Below are 19,844 nucleotides of genomic sequence, written 5' to 3' on the forward strand. Positions count from 1 at the left end.
CCAAAAGACCCAAAAAAAAAAAAAAAAATTGGGCAGCCTAGGCCTTGGGCCGAAATACCTAAAAAAAAAAAAAAATAATTCGGGCCATTTCGGGCTATTTTCAGGCCAGGCTATTCGGGCTTTTCGGGCCGGGCTTGGGCCGCCTGCGGGCTTGAAATTACGGCCCAGCCCGGCCCTACACTAGGGCCGGGCCGGGCTCGGGCTTGTACGGATTAGGGCCGGGCCGGGCCGGGCCCCGGGTCCACAGTGACGAGCTTCGGGCCGCCCCGTCTGGCCCGACCCAAATTTTCAGCACTACCTGAAGTGTGCTAATAGACTAGTCTATAACAATATATAGAAATGTCAATGGGCCTCATTATCTTTAACCAAAATGTCATAGTTTTCTTTGAAAATCATCCGTTGCGAACAGTGTTTTCACTGTTCACTTTTTATTTAGAGAAATAGTAAGAAATAAGCTAATATAAAAAGCTTAAGAAAGTATATAGGCAAACTTTTAGTTATAGAAATTAATAGGCCATAATTTGTCAAGTTATGGTTCATAACCAGATAAGTTATGGATAAACTTGTCAAGTTATGGTTCATAACCAGATAAGTTATGGACAAAAACCGGGAATAACTTGTCAAGTTATGGTTCATAACCATACAAATTATGGACGAAAACAGTAATTTGGCCTATTTATTAACTTATGTAAACTATTAGCCTATTAATTTTAATTCATCTCAAGTCTTAACCTATTTTTCTCTTTCTCTCTTTTATTTATTTATTTTTTGCTTTTGAAGTTTTTCTGTTTTGTTCTTTTTCATCTTGAGAAATTCATTTACTGTTCACGTATTTTTTGATAAAAAACGCGTGAACAGTAACAATGTCGCTATAATTTTTTTTTTGCTCGCTAAGATCTCTCTCTTTCATTTTCAATATATAGAAATGTCAATGGGCATCACTATTTTCTACCAAAACGACATAGTTTTGGTTGAAAATCACCCTTTATGAACAATGTTTTCATTGTTCACTTTTTTTTTGTGTTGATGTTTTTCCATTTTTTTCTCTTTTCATTTTGAGAAAAGTGTTTTTTAATGTTCTCATACTTCTCGGTCGAAAATGCGTGAACAGTAACAATGTCACACAGTTTTTTTTTATTGCTCTCTAAGAGTTTTTTCTCTTTCATTTTAATCCTTTTTTTTTGGTTATTTGCTCTAAAACTTAATCTTTTTAATTTTAATTTATTTTTGGGCTATTACATGCTTTTAGTAATAGCACGATAATTAAAATTTAATATACGATTACTTTCGATGTGCATAGCACGTGTTCTTCAACTAGTATACAATATATATGTATATATTATAAATATATATTGCTACTCTTTTAATTCATCATGGGAATATTTTTTTGAACTTTAAATTTTTGAAATTTGAATCTAAAATCCACAGTTCCCTCATACCATGATATTAAATTTAGTTCCAAAATATTATGCACATGTTTGATGTTACACCAATTGTTGGAGCAAAATTTCATCCAACATTTTATTAACGTTCATAGACTAGAAATTTGGATTAAATAAATAAGTAATATGAAGAAATTAGATGAATACTCTTAGAATACAAATAATTTCTAAAAAGTAACAAGGACAAAGTGAAGACAATCACGAGACAATTCTATTAAAAAATTAGTGCGTATCTTTTCCTCTCAAATTGAGATAATTTATAGTACATTAGGATTAAGAGAGTTTAATTCTTCTATTAATTTAAGAGTTTATTATCTCTTTAATTACAACAAGGACCTACACCTTTTTGTGAGTTAAAATTAATGAAATAATCAATAATAATTAACTTTGTCGGTTACTTCACTTCATGACATCAATTGACCTAATAATTTTTTTAAATGTGTTCCTACTTAATTTTTTCGTCAATTGTTATCTTTACACATAAGTTTTTTAAAATAAATTTAAAAATTCTTAAATGGTTGTGTAAATAAATTTCTCATTATTTGGTAAATAATAAACTTTTTAAGTATTTCTAACACAGTAATAATAAGTGCGGAGCATGTTACAAAACTAGTAAGTTAAAAAATGGGGAGGCAAATATATATGTAACGTTTAGTTCATGGATTCAGAACCATGTTTTATGATTCTAATATTTGAAATTTAAATTTTTTGTGAGAGAAAATACTGTAGCAAATTAAAAATCATGATCTTAAATGAGATTAGAACTCTCGAAAGAAATGAAGCAATAGACTTTTCTTAAGGTCCCGTTCATTTTACTGATTCGAGTTTATAATTCGAGTTTTATTACAGTAAAAAGCTCTCAGAAGTAGTTACATTTAACTTTTTTATTACAGTAAAAAGCTCTCACATAAAATGACATCTCAATTCGAATTAAAAATTCGATCCAGCGAACTAAACGGACCCTAAGGGCGCATTTGGAACTCGTTTCAAAATGATTTTATTTTTTGTATGAAAATGAAAATGAAAACGTTTTCAATCTCAGACATAAATCATTTTTAAAAATGCGTTTAGTAGTTTTATTAAGAGATTATTTTCAGTGTAAAAAAACCCATTAACGTCTTTCTTTCTCTCTCTGCTCGAGAGAGGAGAAAACGAAAATAAAAAATGAAAAACGACTAAAAGTCATTTTTCATTTCTCTCTAATTTTATACTAAACTAAAAAATCGTTTCCATTTCTATTTTTTGTCTTTATTACTCCAAACACTGTTTTTAAAAACGTTTTCATTTTTTATTTCTCAAAAAACGTGAAAAATAAAAATAGAATCAATTTCAAACATGACCTAAATTTTGGGGCGAAATGGTAAATTCAACGAAGAAGACGGAGGAAAAAAAAAAAAAAGGAATCCCCCTTCTTATTACAATCGTTAAAACAGAACGTCACTGAAAATCAATACCCTAAGTCGGACAATCTTTACACTTTCACATCCCCCGGCAGCTCCAACCGCGGAACAGAAAGCAGCCTCCTCTGTTGAAAGGATGCCGGCGAAGGATACCTGCTTTGACAAGGAGAAGAGCTTGGAGCTCTTCCTCCGCATTGGATTGGACGATCGAACTGCCAAGAACACCGTCGCCAACAACAAGGTCACCACCAATCTCACTGCTGTCATCCACGAGGTCTGTTTTTTTCCCTCTTCTTTCCTCTGTTTGGTTGGCAAGAAAATGGAGGAATCACGATAAGAAATTAAAGAAATGAATGTCCTGTTTTGGAGTCAAATATTTTTTTTTTCTCTGTTATGTTTTTTTTTTTTTTTTTTTTAAGAGTATCCAATACAATGTGCTTGCATGTATGTGCATATGCTTTTCTTTGCTTCCAAATCAAGGAGTTTATTAAAATTCATTCATTCAATTTTTTTTATTGGGTAGTGAAAAGAAATGAAAGAAATGAAAGTCCTATTTCGGAGTTAAAATTCTATCTCCCTAGGTTTATTTTTCTTTTTTATTTTTTTATTTTTTTATTTTTTTGCTTGCAAATTAAGGAGTTTACTAAAATTCGTTGTTTCTTTTTGGGGCTATCTTATCAGGCTGGTGTAACTGATGGATGCAGCCGGGCTGTTGGAAATCTCCTATACACAGTAATACAATATCCTTAATTATTCCAATATCTATTTTTTTTTGTTTTGAAATAATATGTGTTTTGCCTTAAATTAATTTTTGTTATGACTCAATTTCATCGTTAAAAGGAATAAAATTGGTTCCCTATTTCTGACAGGTTGCCACAAAGTACCCAACAAATTCCCTTGTGCATCGCCCAACCTTAGTAGAGTACGTAGTTTCATCAAAGGTTTGGCCCACAAACTCTTAAAAGTATGGTTAGTTTTGTGGTATTCAGATGTGAGGACGTTTCTGACACATTTTGTTATGACCAGATTAAAACCCCAGCTCAGTTAGAAGCGGCATTTTCATTTTTTGCCACCTTGGGGCCGGAGAATTTTAAGTTAAATGAATTTGAAGAAGCTTGTGGTGTTGGTATGTTTAATCGAGTCATTTTTCTTGCTTGAAGTTTGTAGACTAGAATGTTTGTTGCTTAAGGACGCGATAACATTGCACATTAATGTACCCAATGTCTCACTTGACAATTATTTGGTCATGCTTATAGTTAACGCCACTCAGTTTGCATTGATTTCTTTTCTTTTCTTTTCCTTTTTTTTTCTTTCTTGGAGTTCTTCGTTAGCCGAATGACCTATTGACATTGCAACTTGCAAGCAGGTGTTGAGGTTTCAGTGGAAGAAATTGGAAATACTGTCAATGATGTTTTTGAAGAGAATAAGAATGCCATTTTGGAGGAACGTTACCGAACAAATGGTATGTCCTTCTCCCTCCCCCTATCCCCTCTAATCTTCGAAAGTGATAGCAGTAACTATAAAAGTATATAATTTGTGAACTTACAGTGTTCTATTAGCTCTGCTAATGGTTTCCTGCTTGAGAGTGCACACATTTTCATAATTTGCTTTTGTCATCTTATGATTTTCAAAGGAATGTATTCAATATTCCGTTCCGAAATTGAAGAGTTTTTATTTTTTCAAGTCTTCTAACACTACTGAAAATTGGCATTCTGGTACTGCTTCTAGTGGGTGATTTGTTTGCACATGTTCGGAAGAGGCAACCATGGGCTGATCCAAAAATTGTCAAGGTGAATGTTAATAGACTTCTTTGTTTTAATATCATATAAGTTAGTTGTCTTTGATTGTAAACGTGTCTTTTGTCTTTTCCATCTTTACAGCAACTTATTGACTCGAAACTGTATGAATTGCTTGGGGAAAGAACTGCAGCGGATAATGAAAAGGTTCCCAAAAAGAAGAAAGAGAAGCCTGCTAAAGTTGAGGTTAGCTAATTCACGATTTTTCGTCTTATTTTGTTTCACACCATCTCATAACTCCGTCTCTCGTTCGAATCACGTAGGATAAAAGCGCTATTGTTTCTGCTCCAGAACATCCATCTGAAGAAGATATTAATCCATTTTCCATATTCCCCCAGCCTGAGGAAAATTTAAAGGTAATGACTGCCCTTTTTATGATCTTTTTTCTATTTGTTCAACTTTTCTCTAGTCATACAACAATCTTAAAGTAGAGAAATTTCAATTTAATCCGTTCTTCGTCAACAAGTTTCTGAAGGTAGTTATTTATCTTTTGCAACCAAGGTTGTCACTGAAACTTTTGGTAACGTGAAATCAGATTGGACTTAAACTGTATCACACACGACTGAATCAGTTTTGTCAAGTCTTTTTGGGAGAACATAAAATCAACAGAAAATATGGCTTCTCACCAATAGAAAAAGTAAGAATAAAGTAAAAAGTATTAGATTATAAGCGAGATGTATATCTGCCAGAAAGTCACCACAGAACCTACAATTTTGTATTTTGTATTTTTATTTTTTTTGAAAAGAAATGAGACTATTATTCTTCTGAAAAAGGAACACTAGAAAGCAGGAGAGTTTTCCTCTGACAGACTAGGTTCAAAAATACAAATAAAAGTTGAGTACTGAAACAAAAAGATGACCAAGCTACAAAAACGGAGACCAATCCCTGACCAAATCTGAAAGTGATAGCCGACCACTCCTAATCCCCATATACCCACAAGGAGACCCAATACTTAATTTTATCCCATAAAACGCATGCCTCCTCCTTATGGTCCTCAAAAACTCTACTATTTCTTTCTAGCCAAATACCCCATCAAAAAGCTAACGATGCGACCCTCCATAAAATTACTCCCCCTGTGACTTAGGCCCGATGGTGGAGAGAATTTGAGAAAGCTCAGCACAACTCCCGGGCAGCACCCACAAAAACCTAACTCATTTAGGAGAAATGACCAAATATGGAAAGAATAAGGGCAGTGAAGAAATATATGATCTGGTGTCTTGCCGCTATTCTTACATAAAGCACACCAATTCGGAGAGATATTGAGAAAAGGACTTCTGCAATGCAACAAATCATGAGTGTTTAATTTGTTAAGATCAAGATGCCACCCAAAAACTCTGACCTTGACTGGAACACAGGTTTTCCAGATATGGGTGTAATAAACAAAGCTTGGAGCTGAATCCACAGAGGTCAAAGAAGAAAAGAATGATTTAACAGTAAACAGACCATTAGATTTTAGTATCCAATCCCTTTTGTCTTGGACCACACCATTAAGTCTAACCCTTTCCACAGTCACAATGAGCTCGGAAACCTCCCTTAACTCCCTATCCGTCAGATTTCGAGAAAACTGAAGATCCCACGAAACAAAGCCACCACCTTGGAGATCAAAAGCCGAAAGAAAACTTGCAATAGGCTGATCGTGAATGGATGAAATCCTGTATAGAGCAGGAAATTTGGAACTCAATGGCCTCTCTTCGTACCAAACATCCTCCCAAAATCTAATTATATCCCCAGATCCTATCTTCCATTTGACTTTCCTGAAAAAGCCTCTGTGATTGATAGAACAGATTTCCAAGGGGCAACGAAAAGTAACTCGTGAGGCAACCCTTGAGTCCCAATTGCTCTGAATCAACCGGTACTTCCTTGCGATTATGCCAAAGAGAATCTTGTTCCAACGAAAATCACTATAACCACTTAGCTAACAATGCCTCATTTCTCTTCTTGACGTTACCAATGCCCAAACCCCGAGTTCCTTAGGTTTGCAAACATGATCCCATGCCACTAAATGTGTAGCATTATCCTCTGAGTATCCAGCCAAAAAAAAAAAAAATCTTGTATTAACTTCTCGATTTCCTCCGCAACACTTGCAGGAATTCTAAAAACCGACATATCGTATTATGGCAGAGATGTTAGAATCAACTGAATGAGAGTTAGCCAACCACCTCTCGAAAGGAAAGCTTTCTTCCACCTGTCCAACCTCTTTGCCACTCTAGTCAGCACCAGTTCCCAAAATGCTGATGAAGATTTGCTCCAAGGGGAAGGAAGGCCCAAATATTTTATAGGCCAAGAACCTATAGAGCACCCAACGACTCTAGCCAAAGTGGACAGCTTGACTTACTCCAAATTAATTCTAAAAATGACGCTTTTCTCCAAATTAACTTTTAGCCCCGATATCAGACAAAAGATAACCAAAATAGTTGATAAGTTTGAAAACTTTCTCTTCCGGAGAGCTGAAAAACAAATAATCATCAGCAAATTGTAGTTGACTAATTTTGAAGTTTGTTCTCCCCACACTTAATGGCTTGATTAGGGAAACTTCCATAGCCCTGGTAATTAATCTGCTTAAAACATTTACTACAATTGTGAACAGATAGAGGGATAAAGGGTCTCCTTTCTTGAGCCCTCTAGAAGCTGTGAACTTGCCCTTAGGTCTGCCGTTTATCATTACAGAGTACGACATTGAATTAAGGCAACCCGGAATCCACCTTCTCCATTTGACTCTGAACCCTTTTTTCTCTAACACGAAGTGTAAGAAATTCCACTATACATGGTCATAAGCCTTCTCAAAATCAATCTTTACCACAACCCCCTCTTTCCCCGATGAGCTGTAATCTCCAATCACCTCATTAACCACCAAAACGAGATCCAAAAGCTGCTTGCCTGCAACAAAAGCCCCTTGGACTTCTGAAATTGTCTCCTCAAGAACGCCCTTTAGTCTATTTCACAAAACCTTCGGAATGATCTCAAATAAGCTTAATACCAAGCTCATGGGCCTGAAATCCTTTATTCTACTCGAATTGGCCTTTTTCAGAATAAGAGAAATGTATCTTTCATTGGTTATATTATTGATGATACCTGATCTCCAAAATTCATCTAGGGCCTTAAAAACATCACTTTTAACAAACTCCCAGCATTTCAAAAGAGAGAGTGAAACCGTCTGGTCCAAGAGCCTTGTTTCCATCGTAGTTGAAAACTGCGCGTTTGATTTCACTTTCTTCAAATGGTTTTTCTAGCTCTGCACTCATAACTGAAATAGGGCTCCAGTTTAAACCTTCAACTCCACTAAACTCACCTCCCGAAGATTTATAGACTCATAGAATCCCACAACCATCTTAATAATTTCCGCCTCATCGTCCACTATAGCCCCTTCTGCATTTTCCAGCTTAGAAATTGTGTTTCTTGTTTTCCTTGCATTTAATAGCCGATGAAAGAGCTTGGTGTTCGCATCTCCCTCCCTAGCCTAAGTGGCCTTGCATCTCAATTTCAACGCTCTGTCCTTCGACTCAATCATGCGAAGATAGCGTTGTTTAAGCTATTGTCTCTCCTCTACAAAACCCGCCAACCAATCTAGGCCCCCTTCCTTTCGATCAATCTTTCGGATCCTCTTTAGAATCTTTCCCTTCTCCACCTTAGACGCCTTAGCCTCCTCCACACTCCAATTTTTCACTTTTCTTTTAAGCAGTTTCAACTTCCTCATTAATTTGTATCCGTCGCACCCGCTGACCTCCTCTTCCTCCACCAAATCTTCAATTTTCTAACAAAATCTTTATTCTCTAGCCAGGCATTATCAAACCTAAACGGAGAAGGCCCCCATTTGGGGGGATTTGTATGCAAAATAATGGGGCAGTGATCCGAAATTGCTCTAACAAATGCTTCTTGCCGCCCAAACGGGAATAACTTTGATCAAACTTCTGAGAGTAGAAAACGATCCAATATGCAACAAACGGGATTTTCCTTGAAATTTGACCAAGTGAACTTTGCATTATGTAGGGGCGGGCGGGACATTTTTCAGTATGTTTGTCAAAGATTCTCATGCGTCTAGTGACTCGGTCGCTACCGCACTTCTCCGAAAGAAATCTCATAACGTTGAAATCGCCGCCAACACACCATCTTTGCCCACACAAACTCCAAAGACCAGTCAATTCATCCCAAAGCTGACTTCTTCTATTGTAATGATTTGGGCCGTAGACTCCCGATAGCCGCCAAAAATCTCCTTCTTCGACCTTAATTGTAACGGAGAAATCCCCCAACAAACTCTCCACCACTTTAATCCCACTACTAAAATTCCCCCCGAATGACCCACTGTTGGTAATAGAACCCATTCTTTAAATCTAGACTGCCAAATACTTCTTACGAACCTTCTATCTACCTGTTGCCTCTTGACCTTTTGAATAATCAGAACATTGGGGTTCTCCATGCAAACCACCTCCCTAACTCCTCTTCTTTTTAAAAAAGAGATCCCTCTTCTAATATTCCATGACATCAGTTGCATCTATGACCATCAACAACCCCGTTAACATTCCTATCATACTAGACGTTGAACTCTAAGTTTTTCAACTCCCTCTCGGCCCCTGCTCCGGACAGATTTGGTTGTGCCTTCGACTGATTCTTATGGACCCTTTGGTGTTGATATTTGGAGTTGCATAGTCTCAATAACATCCTTAATTTAATCCATTTAACTTTCCCCCAATTTTCACTGTGCTACTCCTGTTTGCCAATGATGATTGCCGATTATCATTCTTGGAGCCTATCCTTTCCTTTGCCGAAATTGAAGCCTCTGCTTCTTTACTTTCCAGGACTGCTCCTGCCCTTATATCATCCGAAATATTCTCCAATTCTGGTGGAACCAGCAAGGTTAATGGAGAGAAATCTAGCACTCGTTGCTCAGATATATCTAGAGGATTGGGACTTACCCGCTCATCATCAGCCGCTGCGATGAGAAACTGAACCTCCTCCAGCCCGACAAAATCTTCTTGCTCCCCCACATTAGCTTCTGAACAGAAAGAAGAAACTGATCGAGAGCTATTTTCATCCTCATCCAAACCTCCGTGCCACTTAACGTCAAAGTCCCCCACTCTGAATCTGCAACAAATTCTCCCTCTGAATCAACGCCAGGCAAATTTGGATTGACGTCGGTGTCCTCCATATTCTGACCTTTTAGACCTTTCTTGAAAGGCCTAGATTGTTGATAAAAAAGGGGATAAGGTTTTATTCGTCGCTTTTCTAACTCGCGTCGCAGAGGAGTGCAAAACCGGATTTCTGGGTTTCTTCCTCAGAAAATTGTCCTCCCACTTCTTTATTTTGGCCCTAATAAAATCACCCTTCCTTTTGTGCCTCCACCTGAGGCCCATTTGAGCTTTCTACTAACATTAACTAGTCCTTACAAAAGCCCAATTCTAGACAATCAAAGCTTTTGATCCGTTGAACTGGGCCCACCTATTTTCAGCCCAAGCTCAGAATGGGCTTGATTGCATGTAATAGATTCACCCCTCGTGTCCTAATTGGAATCTTCTAGAACCCCGAATTTATTGGATAAGGAAATAGATGGTGCGTTTGGAATTGGTTCTAAAATGATTTTGTTTTCTGCATGAAAATAGAAATGAAAACGTTTTTATTTTCATTTTGGAATTATTTTTGAAATGCGTTTGGTAGTTTTATTCAGAGATTGATTTTAGTTTTAAAAAAAACTGAAACTGCGTTTGATAGTTTAATTTTTGAAAACATGTAATAATATATTAAATAAATAATATTATTAAATATATTAAATAAACATCATTATATATACATAACGGGAAGAATCCGGGGGGGGCGCCTTCGTCTGCGGCATGGGGCCGTCGGCCCCGGAGACGACGAGAAACGACGCTTCATCTCCTTCAGCCGGTGTTGAGGGCGGTGTTCACGTGGGCGTAGTGACGGCGGCGCGCGTCCGACGACTAACGATAGCCATCGAGCGAGGGAATCTCCGGCGACGTCTCTCTCTGTCGTCCTTCATCTCCGGCGTCCTTCATCTCCTTCAATCGGTGTTGATGTCGGAGTGGGGGAGGGGGTGCTGTCGGGGGTGGTGGGCAGTGGAGAAGAGAGAGAAGGAAAAAAAAAATGAAAACCGTTTTCAGAAGAAGAAAACGAAAATGAGAAAACGGCTTTTTTTCATTTTCAGTTTTTCACAAAAAGACAAACGTTTTTGTTTTTGTTTTTTGAAAAGTTTTGTGCCAAACGCGTTTTTAGATTGTGTTTTCATTTTTTAGCTTCGAAAAACGTGAAAAATGAAAACGAAAACAAAAACAAACAGGCCCAGAGAAACCCCTTTTTTTAGGCGGCAACCGAATATAATTTGCTCCTAAATCTAGGGGCGTCTCTTCAACTATCGAGTCTAACTTCCCTTCCATGTGAGACGAATCACCCTGAGGGCATGTCGCGTTCCCCCTTAACCGCTTTCCACGTGTTACCCAAGACATGAAGGAAGACAACGATTTTGCCCACCGACTTCTCACCTTGACTCCTGCGTTCCTTGCTTGCGCTGGTGGCCTTAAGGATCGAAATCTCGCTCTTGTCTCCATCGAAAGCAGCCTCCTCACCAAAAGTATTGCCAGTATCGCCGCGTTTCAAGAATTTAATCCCAGATACTTTGTTGATTTAGTCCTCCTTTCCTGCATTTGCATCTCCAGCCATCTCAATACTTCTCCAAATAAGACCCCCAGTTCTACCATTGGGCGATGTGCTACAATGCTGATTGTTTTCCATATTGAATAATCCAAGATGAATCCTCTCTCCTTGACATGGAACTTCCATAATCGGTGACGTGAAGCCATCTTTTAAACCCCTCACCTTTATCTTGGCAAATAACATAAAAGATTGATCTAATGTATCCTCTGCAATTTTGACGAGACCGCCGCAGCTATCTCCTATGATTTTGAAAACATGGTAGTTCCATAGATTTAGCGGCAGCCCTTCAATTCCAATCTAGCTATTTCTTGCCTCGATCTGAGAAAATCCCAATGAGAATACAACGACTAGAGCTCCATGTTTGTGATGAGGAACTTTCTGTAAAATAGAGCCTTTTCTGATAGTAACGAAATTCTCTCCGCTTCGTCCCTACACCAAGTAACTGCCCTGTTTGCTGCCAAAGGCACCAACTCAGTTGACCTTGACAGTTTCCTCTTTAGTTCATCTTTGATAGCCTCCCACGTCCAGTCCACACTATTCCTGCTAACTACTGCCAATCTCCATCACTTTACAACATCACTATCCTCCTTTTCTGATACAAATGTTGTATATGGTTATCCTTATCATGATTCCGAGTGAGTACCTTGCCTCTGTTCGTGGCTGACAGGTTGGCGGCCCTCTGCAGCCACTTCTGTAATTAACTCTTTGAGCAAGACTGAATCTTTGGTGGCCCTCTGCATTAACTACCTTGCCTCTGTTCATGGCTGCTTCCTTGAAGGTCTCCTCTTTCATAGCCCCTCTATCAAAGACGAGGCTCTAGAATCCCTTCTCAGAATAACATCAAGCTTAGCCTTCATCGTCCCCCATCCAGACTTGAAACTATCTCCCGGAAGGAATAAGTTTCTGACCACGCCATTATGCACCTTCATAATCTTTAAGAACTCCCCTCGAATATTAACTAAAATCTCCACCAATATGGTCATTGAGGAGTTAGTGAACTTGCGCTTAAACCTCTGTCCTGCTTCAAATTGCCAGATGATCTCCAATGTGTCACTCAACCAAAAAGCAGCATCACTAACATGTGAGAAAAAAACCTACAATTCTTCTTGACCTCCTCGAAATTGATGGCCCTGGCCTAAAGAGATAGTAAATAACTTTGAGTTAATTCTAAACTGATGTTTAAACCCAGTGAAGAAAACCGGATTCATGATGAAAAATCTAGAAAGCTCAAAGTTTGACGTTTAGAATTCTAGAGAGAAGGGAGAGCATCTCTCTCTAAACTACATCGCACAAAACCCATCATGTATTCAATCAAGCCATTTTGATAACAGAACTTTTGCTTGCATCATATAAAGTAGTTTAAATTTTAAGATGTAATGCTACTGGTAGCGTTCTAGTTGACTTGATGTGGGAACTTGGGCTTTCCTTAAGCTATTCACACACACACACACATACAGATATATATATATATATATATATATTGCTTTGAGTTGATGTTTTGACAAAGGAGGAACTAATTGTTCTCTTATTAAATGAAGGCTGAGGGCTTCACCGAATTGGAAACAATACAAAATATTTGTTTGAATTCTTGTTTGGAGAAATGTGAGAAACAAATAATGCGGCTTTGTTATATACCCAAAAAGAAAAAAAAGATATATAATATATATAATGATAATAAAAATCTGAAAAGTTTGCAAGAATGGTTCTTATAAAAGCTATTTTCCCTTGAGCATGCTTCTTTGATAAGCTCCAGTACGTTAAGTAGTTAGAGTGAATCTCAAGCTTTTCATTTCACATCGTCAGTTGGTGCTTTATATATGTTAAATTCCTATTTAATCTAGTTCTTGTTAATTTCAGGTTCACACTGAAGTTTTCTTTAGTGACGGGTCTATCCTAAGATGTTGCAATACAAAGGAACTGCTTGAGAAACACTTGAAAGTAACAGGAGGGAAAGTTTTAACTCGCTTTCCTCCTGAACCAAACGGTTATCTACATATAGGTCATGCCAAGGTTTGTTTTAAGCCTTGTCTTTTATATTGGCATTCTACTGCTTTGATATTGGTCTTCATCTTGTAACTGTCCTTGTTTATCAGGCAATGTTTGTTGACTTTGGCCTGGCTAAAGATAGAGGTGGACAATGCTACTTAAGGTGAGAATTACTTGTTTGAGCTTTATTAATATATTTAATTAACTTTTGTATACAATGAAAAATGAAAGAAGGAAAACAAGAAACATCTGAAGGATCATAATGCACTGCAGTGATAATACCACTTTGTATGGGGCTTACAATTTCTAATATCAGAGTGCTGAAAGTATGTTGATCATAAAAGGAAAAAGAAAAGTGCTGCAAGTATATATAGGCCTATTTGGTAATGTTTTCGAAATGATTTTGTTTTCAGTACAAAAATGAAAATGAGATTGTTTTGAAAATCATTCTGAGACCGATACTAGAGACCGATACTGAAATTGCATTTGGTTGATCTTTTAAGAGATTGTTTTGAGTATAATAAAAAAGTAAAATAGTGTTTGGTTATATTTATGAAATTTTGTTTTGAGTACATGTAATTAATAATGTTAAATTAATATATGAAGTAATTAATAATTGATAATCACCTAACAAATAAAAATTAATATATTAAAAATACAATAATAATGGATATATTATAATTAATGGGTATATTGATAATTAAACTATATATATAATGCTTTAGTATGCTAAATAATTAAAAAATAGTAATTAATAATTAGTTATAAGTAATTACTATGTTAGCAACGTATTCATATTTATTAGTTGATAAGTAATTAATGTGTATTAAGAAAAAATAATTAGTATATAAATAATATATTTATATTCTATTTACTATTTAAATAATTAACTTTTAGTTACATAAATAATAGGTAATTAGTTACTAATATTTATTTAATAATCTATTATTTGATCTATTGCATGATCAATTTTTGATAATTACTTTAAATAATGATGAATTGCTAATTATCAATTATTAATTACTATTGATTAGTATATTACAATTTATTGTATAATTTAATATTGATTATTAATTGAGTAATTACTTTGTTTTTTATTTATCAATTATTTACTAATTAATAGATTATAATTAATATATATGATTGATATATTAATTATTAGTTATTTATCTAATAACTTATTATTAAGTATTCTATTATTTATATATTATATAATCAATTTTTGGCAATTAATCTTTAACGAAATAATTAATTAATATTTATTATTTATCATTTTTATTAATAAATAACAAATTTAATAATAATTTAATAATAATTAATAATTAAGTAATTACTATCTATTTATTAGTTGGTCATATCTATTTATTAATTATTAATTAATATATTATATAATTAGTAATTAATAATTAAATAATTCAATGTAACATCGTTGGTAAGTACTAGAAAATGAAAATGGAAAAGGAAAAACAACTTTTAATCGTTTTCTAACTTTACAAAAACTATTTTCATTGTTTTTTGTTTTCGTTTTTGTTTTCAAAACATTTGCTAAACAAATGCAGTTTTTAGATCGTTTTCATTTTCGTGCCTTAAAAGACGTGCGAAAACGTTTTTAAAAACAACCAAAAAACAATTTCAAACGCACCCATGGAGTTTTCTTGATAACATTCGTTTACATTGAGGGATGTTATTCGGAGAAGATAATGGTCTTCTGTCTCAATGTTCATTATTATTTCTGTTTAGTCTTTGTTCTTGTTCTTTTGCTTTTTTGCTTTTTAGTTGTTTGTAGAGGAATTGTCATCCTCTTTTCTTTGTAATTTATTTTCTTATCAATGAAAAGAGGGAATTGTCATCCTCTTTCCTTTGTAATTTATTTTCTTATGAATGAAAGGAGTTTTATTCTTTAAAAAAAAAGATCTAGCATTCGATGATGTATTGTTTGTAATTGCAGTGACAGACTAGCTTATTATATTATATTCTTTGGAAGCAGATAATTTTCTTTTTCCCTTGTAGACGTCTAGCTTTTAATTAATTGTTGAAGTCTATAAGCTTTGATCAATATTTTTTTATCTAGTCTTTATATAGATTGTGCGAGGGTTACCTTTCGATCTCTGTAGAAAGCTATTCAATCTTTATATAGCTTATTACTCGGCCAAGTTAAGGTGAAGGTAGGGGATGGGAGGAGATTGAGATTTTGGGAGGATGTGTGGGTGGGTCTAGAGTCTTTTTCCTGTCAATTTCCGAGTTTGTTTCGTCTTTCTTCCCTTCATAATGAGCCAGTTTCTTCTCTTTATTCGGTGTTAATAATGTAATTTCTTAGAATTTACACCTTAGGAGGAATCCTAGGGAGTTGGGTGAGGTCGTGGAACTTTTAACTCATGAGGTGTTTTAGCGCAGAAATCGTTATCTTACGATCTCGCCCAACTAGTGTTCTTTATGCAAGAATGATGGTGAAACATTTGACCATTAATTTTTACACTGCCCGTTTTCTCATCAGTTGTGGTCTTGTTTGATGAAGGAATTTGGTGTCTTGGTGAACGGCAGTAGATATAGTGAGAAGAAGAGTGGATATTGAATGGACGTTTATTAAGGGGATGATTGAAAGCAGGTTGAACCGGTTTGTCGAGGTGGTTCCCTTGGTAGCAGATAGAGTAGTCACATGGTGTAAAGATGAAGTTGAAAGGAATTTGTTGTTGACAGAGAAAATGATGTTCTGCAGAAAGAATCCAGTGGTGAAGATGGAACCATGGTCGATATTTTCTCACTGGGAGTATGTCCAAATTGAAGCCAAGAATAGCTGGATTGGAATTGAGGGCCTGCCTCTATGTCTTTGGAACGTCCATGCTTTTAAGGTTATATGCGAATCATGTGGAGGTCTAATCGAGGTTGCGAAGGAAACTTTCAAGCAAACATTCCTAATGTTTGGAAAAATTTAAGTCAAAAAGGCTTTAAAAAAGGGCTTCTATGGCCTATAATGGAGGTTCAATGTCAAGGTGAGAGGATTCATTTAGGGCTATTAAATCTAGATAATAACTAGATTCAATCTATTGGTAGAACATGGGGTTTGATTTTCAGAAGCACAGAGGGGCATGCCAAACCCGTGAATCAAAACAAGAAAGATTATGGAATTGGAGAGAACGGGATCAAATTTCTAGAACGAAGCAACCAGTTCAGCAAAAATTAGGAACAAACAGAAACATGGGAGATTTTTTGGTGAACAGGTTCTCAGGTATCAACGATGTGAAAAGCGGTCATGGTGAAGGAGATGAATGGTCGACCGGGAATAGTAATATGGGGTCTTCATCTGCAGGGATTCCACGTTGCAGAGAATTGGCAAGGGAGGTTCCACGTAACCATGCAAACTCGGTACATGTGGATTTTGGTACAATGCTGCATCAATCTCAAGAGAAGAGAGACTTGAGAGTATCCGTAGTTGAAGAGTCGATTCTCAATTATGCAAATAATCAATGCTACCTACCACTTGAAAAAGGGAAAGGGAATTATTTCTGTCCAATAAATTTGGAATTTTGGGATATAAATATTTATTAGAAGTGGAGGAGTCACCTAACAAGGATCGGGCTACCTCAGATATTGGGCCTCTAATTATTAGGCTCAATGATAAGGATCAGCTATTGATTAATCCGAAGGTGGGCCTAGGTAAAGCATCCTCAGAACTAGTTAGGGTGGGTTCAAATAGAGTGGGCAAGCGGTGGAGGCCCAAAACGAAGTCAGATTTCATTAGGGCCAAGATTAAAAAATGGGAGGAGGAAATTCAGATGAGAATTCCCAAAAAATCAGTTATGCATTATTCTAGTGACGGCAATTTAGAGAATCGCAGAACCAAACCTTTCCCTTTCTTCTATTGACGATCCAAAAAAGCTCAGAAGAAGCAAACCGATGATAGAGCAATAGATTTCATCCTAGACGTAGGGCGCACAGATGTTGAAGTAGAAGAAGATTTTATTCCTCACGAAGAAGGTATATCGGGAGATGATAGCAATACGTGATCAGTCTCTTCTGTTTGCTCAACAGAGGAGATTGATGGAAAGCGTGATCGAGAGGGTTTTACGGGTCTTGAAGAAGTGAGACTTCTCTGTTTTTTTTTTGTTGAAAAGAAACATAACTTTATTATAAAAATAGAGAAAATAGAAATGTACTAGTAGAGGAAGAATTTTCCTTACAACGACAAGGCTGAAGCAGAGCCAATGAACAAAGTGGTGATAATATCAACCCCAAAGACACAATAACTCAAAACAATGAGAACAAAATTACAAAAAGGAACCCCAACTCCTAAGCAAGTCAGAGAAAATTGGCCTGCCAAACTTTATCTCAAACCGCACCAGGTACCCTGGAGGGATTAGACGCAGATAACCAAACGACTAATAAGCTGGAGCTATGTTCAAATGCTTCAATTCTGTCTCCTTTAGCGTCAGTGTCACCGGTTGAGATGGAAGAGAAGGAAGGCGGGCCATTGGAAGGAAGCAAATCAGAAGTTGGTAGGATCGAAGGGGAACAAGGATTGGGAAGTGCTGAATCATGTTCGGGAGATGAGAATAGGTTAATTGTAAGATAGGAACAATTTAGTACACTAATTATTGGAGGAAGGAGAGTGGAGTGGAGCCGAGCAAAATTTAGTCAGTAATTCAAAATATGCAGATCCAACTTTTAGTTTCGGAGAAAGTGAATAAAGGCAATGTTGAAGGGACTGCAAAAACTGCCAGAAGAAAAGGTCAACCGGGAATTGAAGAATTTGGAGTTCAATATCTGGTATGACAAGAAGGATAATGGGGATGCTGATAATATTAAATGAAGTTGATGACATGGAATATCAGAGGAGGGAACTCTGCCTTAAAAAGGAGGGGAGAATATTTTGATTCTTTAAGAAATTAAAAGAAAGGAAGTACATATGAGATTTGTTGGTAGTATTTGGCAGTCCCGGTTCAACGAATGAGTATTGCTGCTGACTGTGGGTCGCTCCGGAGGAATTTTGGTAATTTGGGACGTTAGACGAAGTGGTTGAGAGTTTCCTGGGTGTGTTTTTTGTTACTATTAAACTTGAGGAAGAAGGGGAATTTTGGTGGTTCACAGGTGTATACAGCCCCAATCACTACAACAAAAGAGAATTGTTTTGGGATGAGCTAGCAGGAATTTGGAGTTTATGTGGACAAAGATAGTGTGTAGGTGGAGACTTCAATGTTACCCGCTTCTTGACGGAAAAGAGCGGCAGCATCAGAGTCACTAGGAGTATGAAGCTGTTCGATGAGCTTATAAAAGATTTGAGGCTGACAGATCCGCCCATTCACAACGCGAAATTTACACGGTCCAATTTTAGAGATTCTCCCATCTCCTGTAGACTTGACAGATTTTTGCTCTCTGAAGGATGGATGGAGTTCTTTCTTTTTGGGCGCCAAGAAAGCAACGATCAAGGCTGTTTCCGATCACTGCCCCGTCCTTTTTCAGACAAAACCGCCAGCATGGGGACCCTCAAATGTGTGAAAGGTTGGTGGAGGAAGAAGTTAGAGGCTTGGGATGGATTCCGTTGCATGCGGAAGTTGAAGTTGAAAGAAAAAGTCAAAAGGTGGAGTTCAAAGGTGGCCGAGGATAAACGAGTGGAGACGAGGAAAACTCTAAAGAGAATCGAGAAGATTGATCAAAAGGAAGGGAGTTCTGATTGGTCTTTGGCTTTACAATTGGAGAGGAAGGATTTAAAAAACTGTTGTGTCCGCTTGATCGAGGAGGAGGATGTGGCCTTGAGATTGAAGTGCAAATCCATATGGGCTCGAGATGGTGATGTGAATTCCAAAATTTTCCATTGCTTACTTAGGCGAGGAAAACAAGGAATACCATATAAAAATTGGAGATAGAAGACGGAGTTTTGATAGAGGATGAGGAGGAAATCACGAAGAAGATAGTTGAATTTTATGAGAAGCTATATGAATCGTCGGGAGGGGAATTTTTTGGAGTTAAAGGGTTGGACTAGAGCCCGATTTCCACACATGCCTTTGAATCTTTGGAAAAGCCTTTTGAAGAGGATGAAATCAAGAGCAATCTTCAATTGCGATGGTAACAAGGCTCCCGCTCCAGATGGATTTACGTTATCTTTCTTCCAAGAGTGCTGGGATTTTATGGAAGGAGATGTGGTGAAGGTGATTAAAGAGTTGTGGACGTCTGGTATTGTCAACAGTATTACGAACGAGACGTATATTTGTCTGATCCCAAAAAAAGTAAACTCTTGCAAAAGTGAGGATTTCAGACCCATTAGTTTGGTTACAGGCGTTTGTGAAAGGGAGGCAAATTTTAGATTTGGTTTTGTGCAAATGGAGAAGTGGAAGACTAGAACATCGAGATGAGGAGTGGTTGGGAGTGGTTGTAAAAATTGATTTTGAAAAAGGCTTACGATCATGTCAAATGGAAATTCCTGGATTTTATTATGGAGAGAAAAGGGTTTGGCGATAAGTGGATAAAGTGGATTGCGGGTTGTATCGGTTCCGTTAACTATTCTGTGATGATTAATGGAAGACCGAGTGGCAACTTTGCAGCCTCAAGAGGGCTGCGGTAGGGGG

At 36.8% G+C, this 19,844-nt stretch overlaps 1 protein-coding gene across 1 annotated transcript in view; it reads left to right on the plus strand.

Moving 5' to 3' along the window:
• The first annotated feature begins 2,876 nt into the window (after positions 1-2,876).
• LOC21407894 (glutamine--tRNA ligase) overlaps positions 2,877-19,844 on the plus strand; it is a 28,687-nt gene continuing 11,719 nt past the window's right edge. Inside the window, exons 1-10 of the mRNA XM_024167720.1 lie at positions 2,877-3,116; positions 3,524-3,574; positions 3,712-3,783; positions 3,869-3,968; positions 4,209-4,304; positions 4,571-4,632; positions 4,723-4,824; positions 4,902-4,994; positions 13,156-13,308; positions 13,392-13,447. Of these exons, the coding sequence (XP_024023488.1) occupies positions 2,979-3,116; positions 3,524-3,574; positions 3,712-3,783; positions 3,869-3,968; positions 4,209-4,304; positions 4,571-4,632; positions 4,723-4,824; positions 4,902-4,994; positions 13,156-13,308; positions 13,392-13,447 (923 nt within the window). The 5' untranslated portion in view covers positions 2,877-2,978. The remainder of the gene's footprint in view (positions 3,117-3,523; positions 3,575-3,711; positions 3,784-3,868; positions 3,969-4,208; positions 4,305-4,570; positions 4,633-4,722; positions 4,825-4,901; positions 4,995-13,155; positions 13,309-13,391; positions 13,448-19,844) is intronic.

This window comes from Morus notabilis, unplaced genomic scaffold (assembly GCF_000414095.1).
Source record: "Morus notabilis unplaced genomic scaffold, ASM41409v2 Scaffold172, whole genome shotgun sequence".
In the NCBI taxonomy this organism is placed as follows: domain Eukaryota; kingdom Viridiplantae; phylum Streptophyta; class Magnoliopsida; order Rosales; family Moraceae; genus Morus; species Morus notabilis.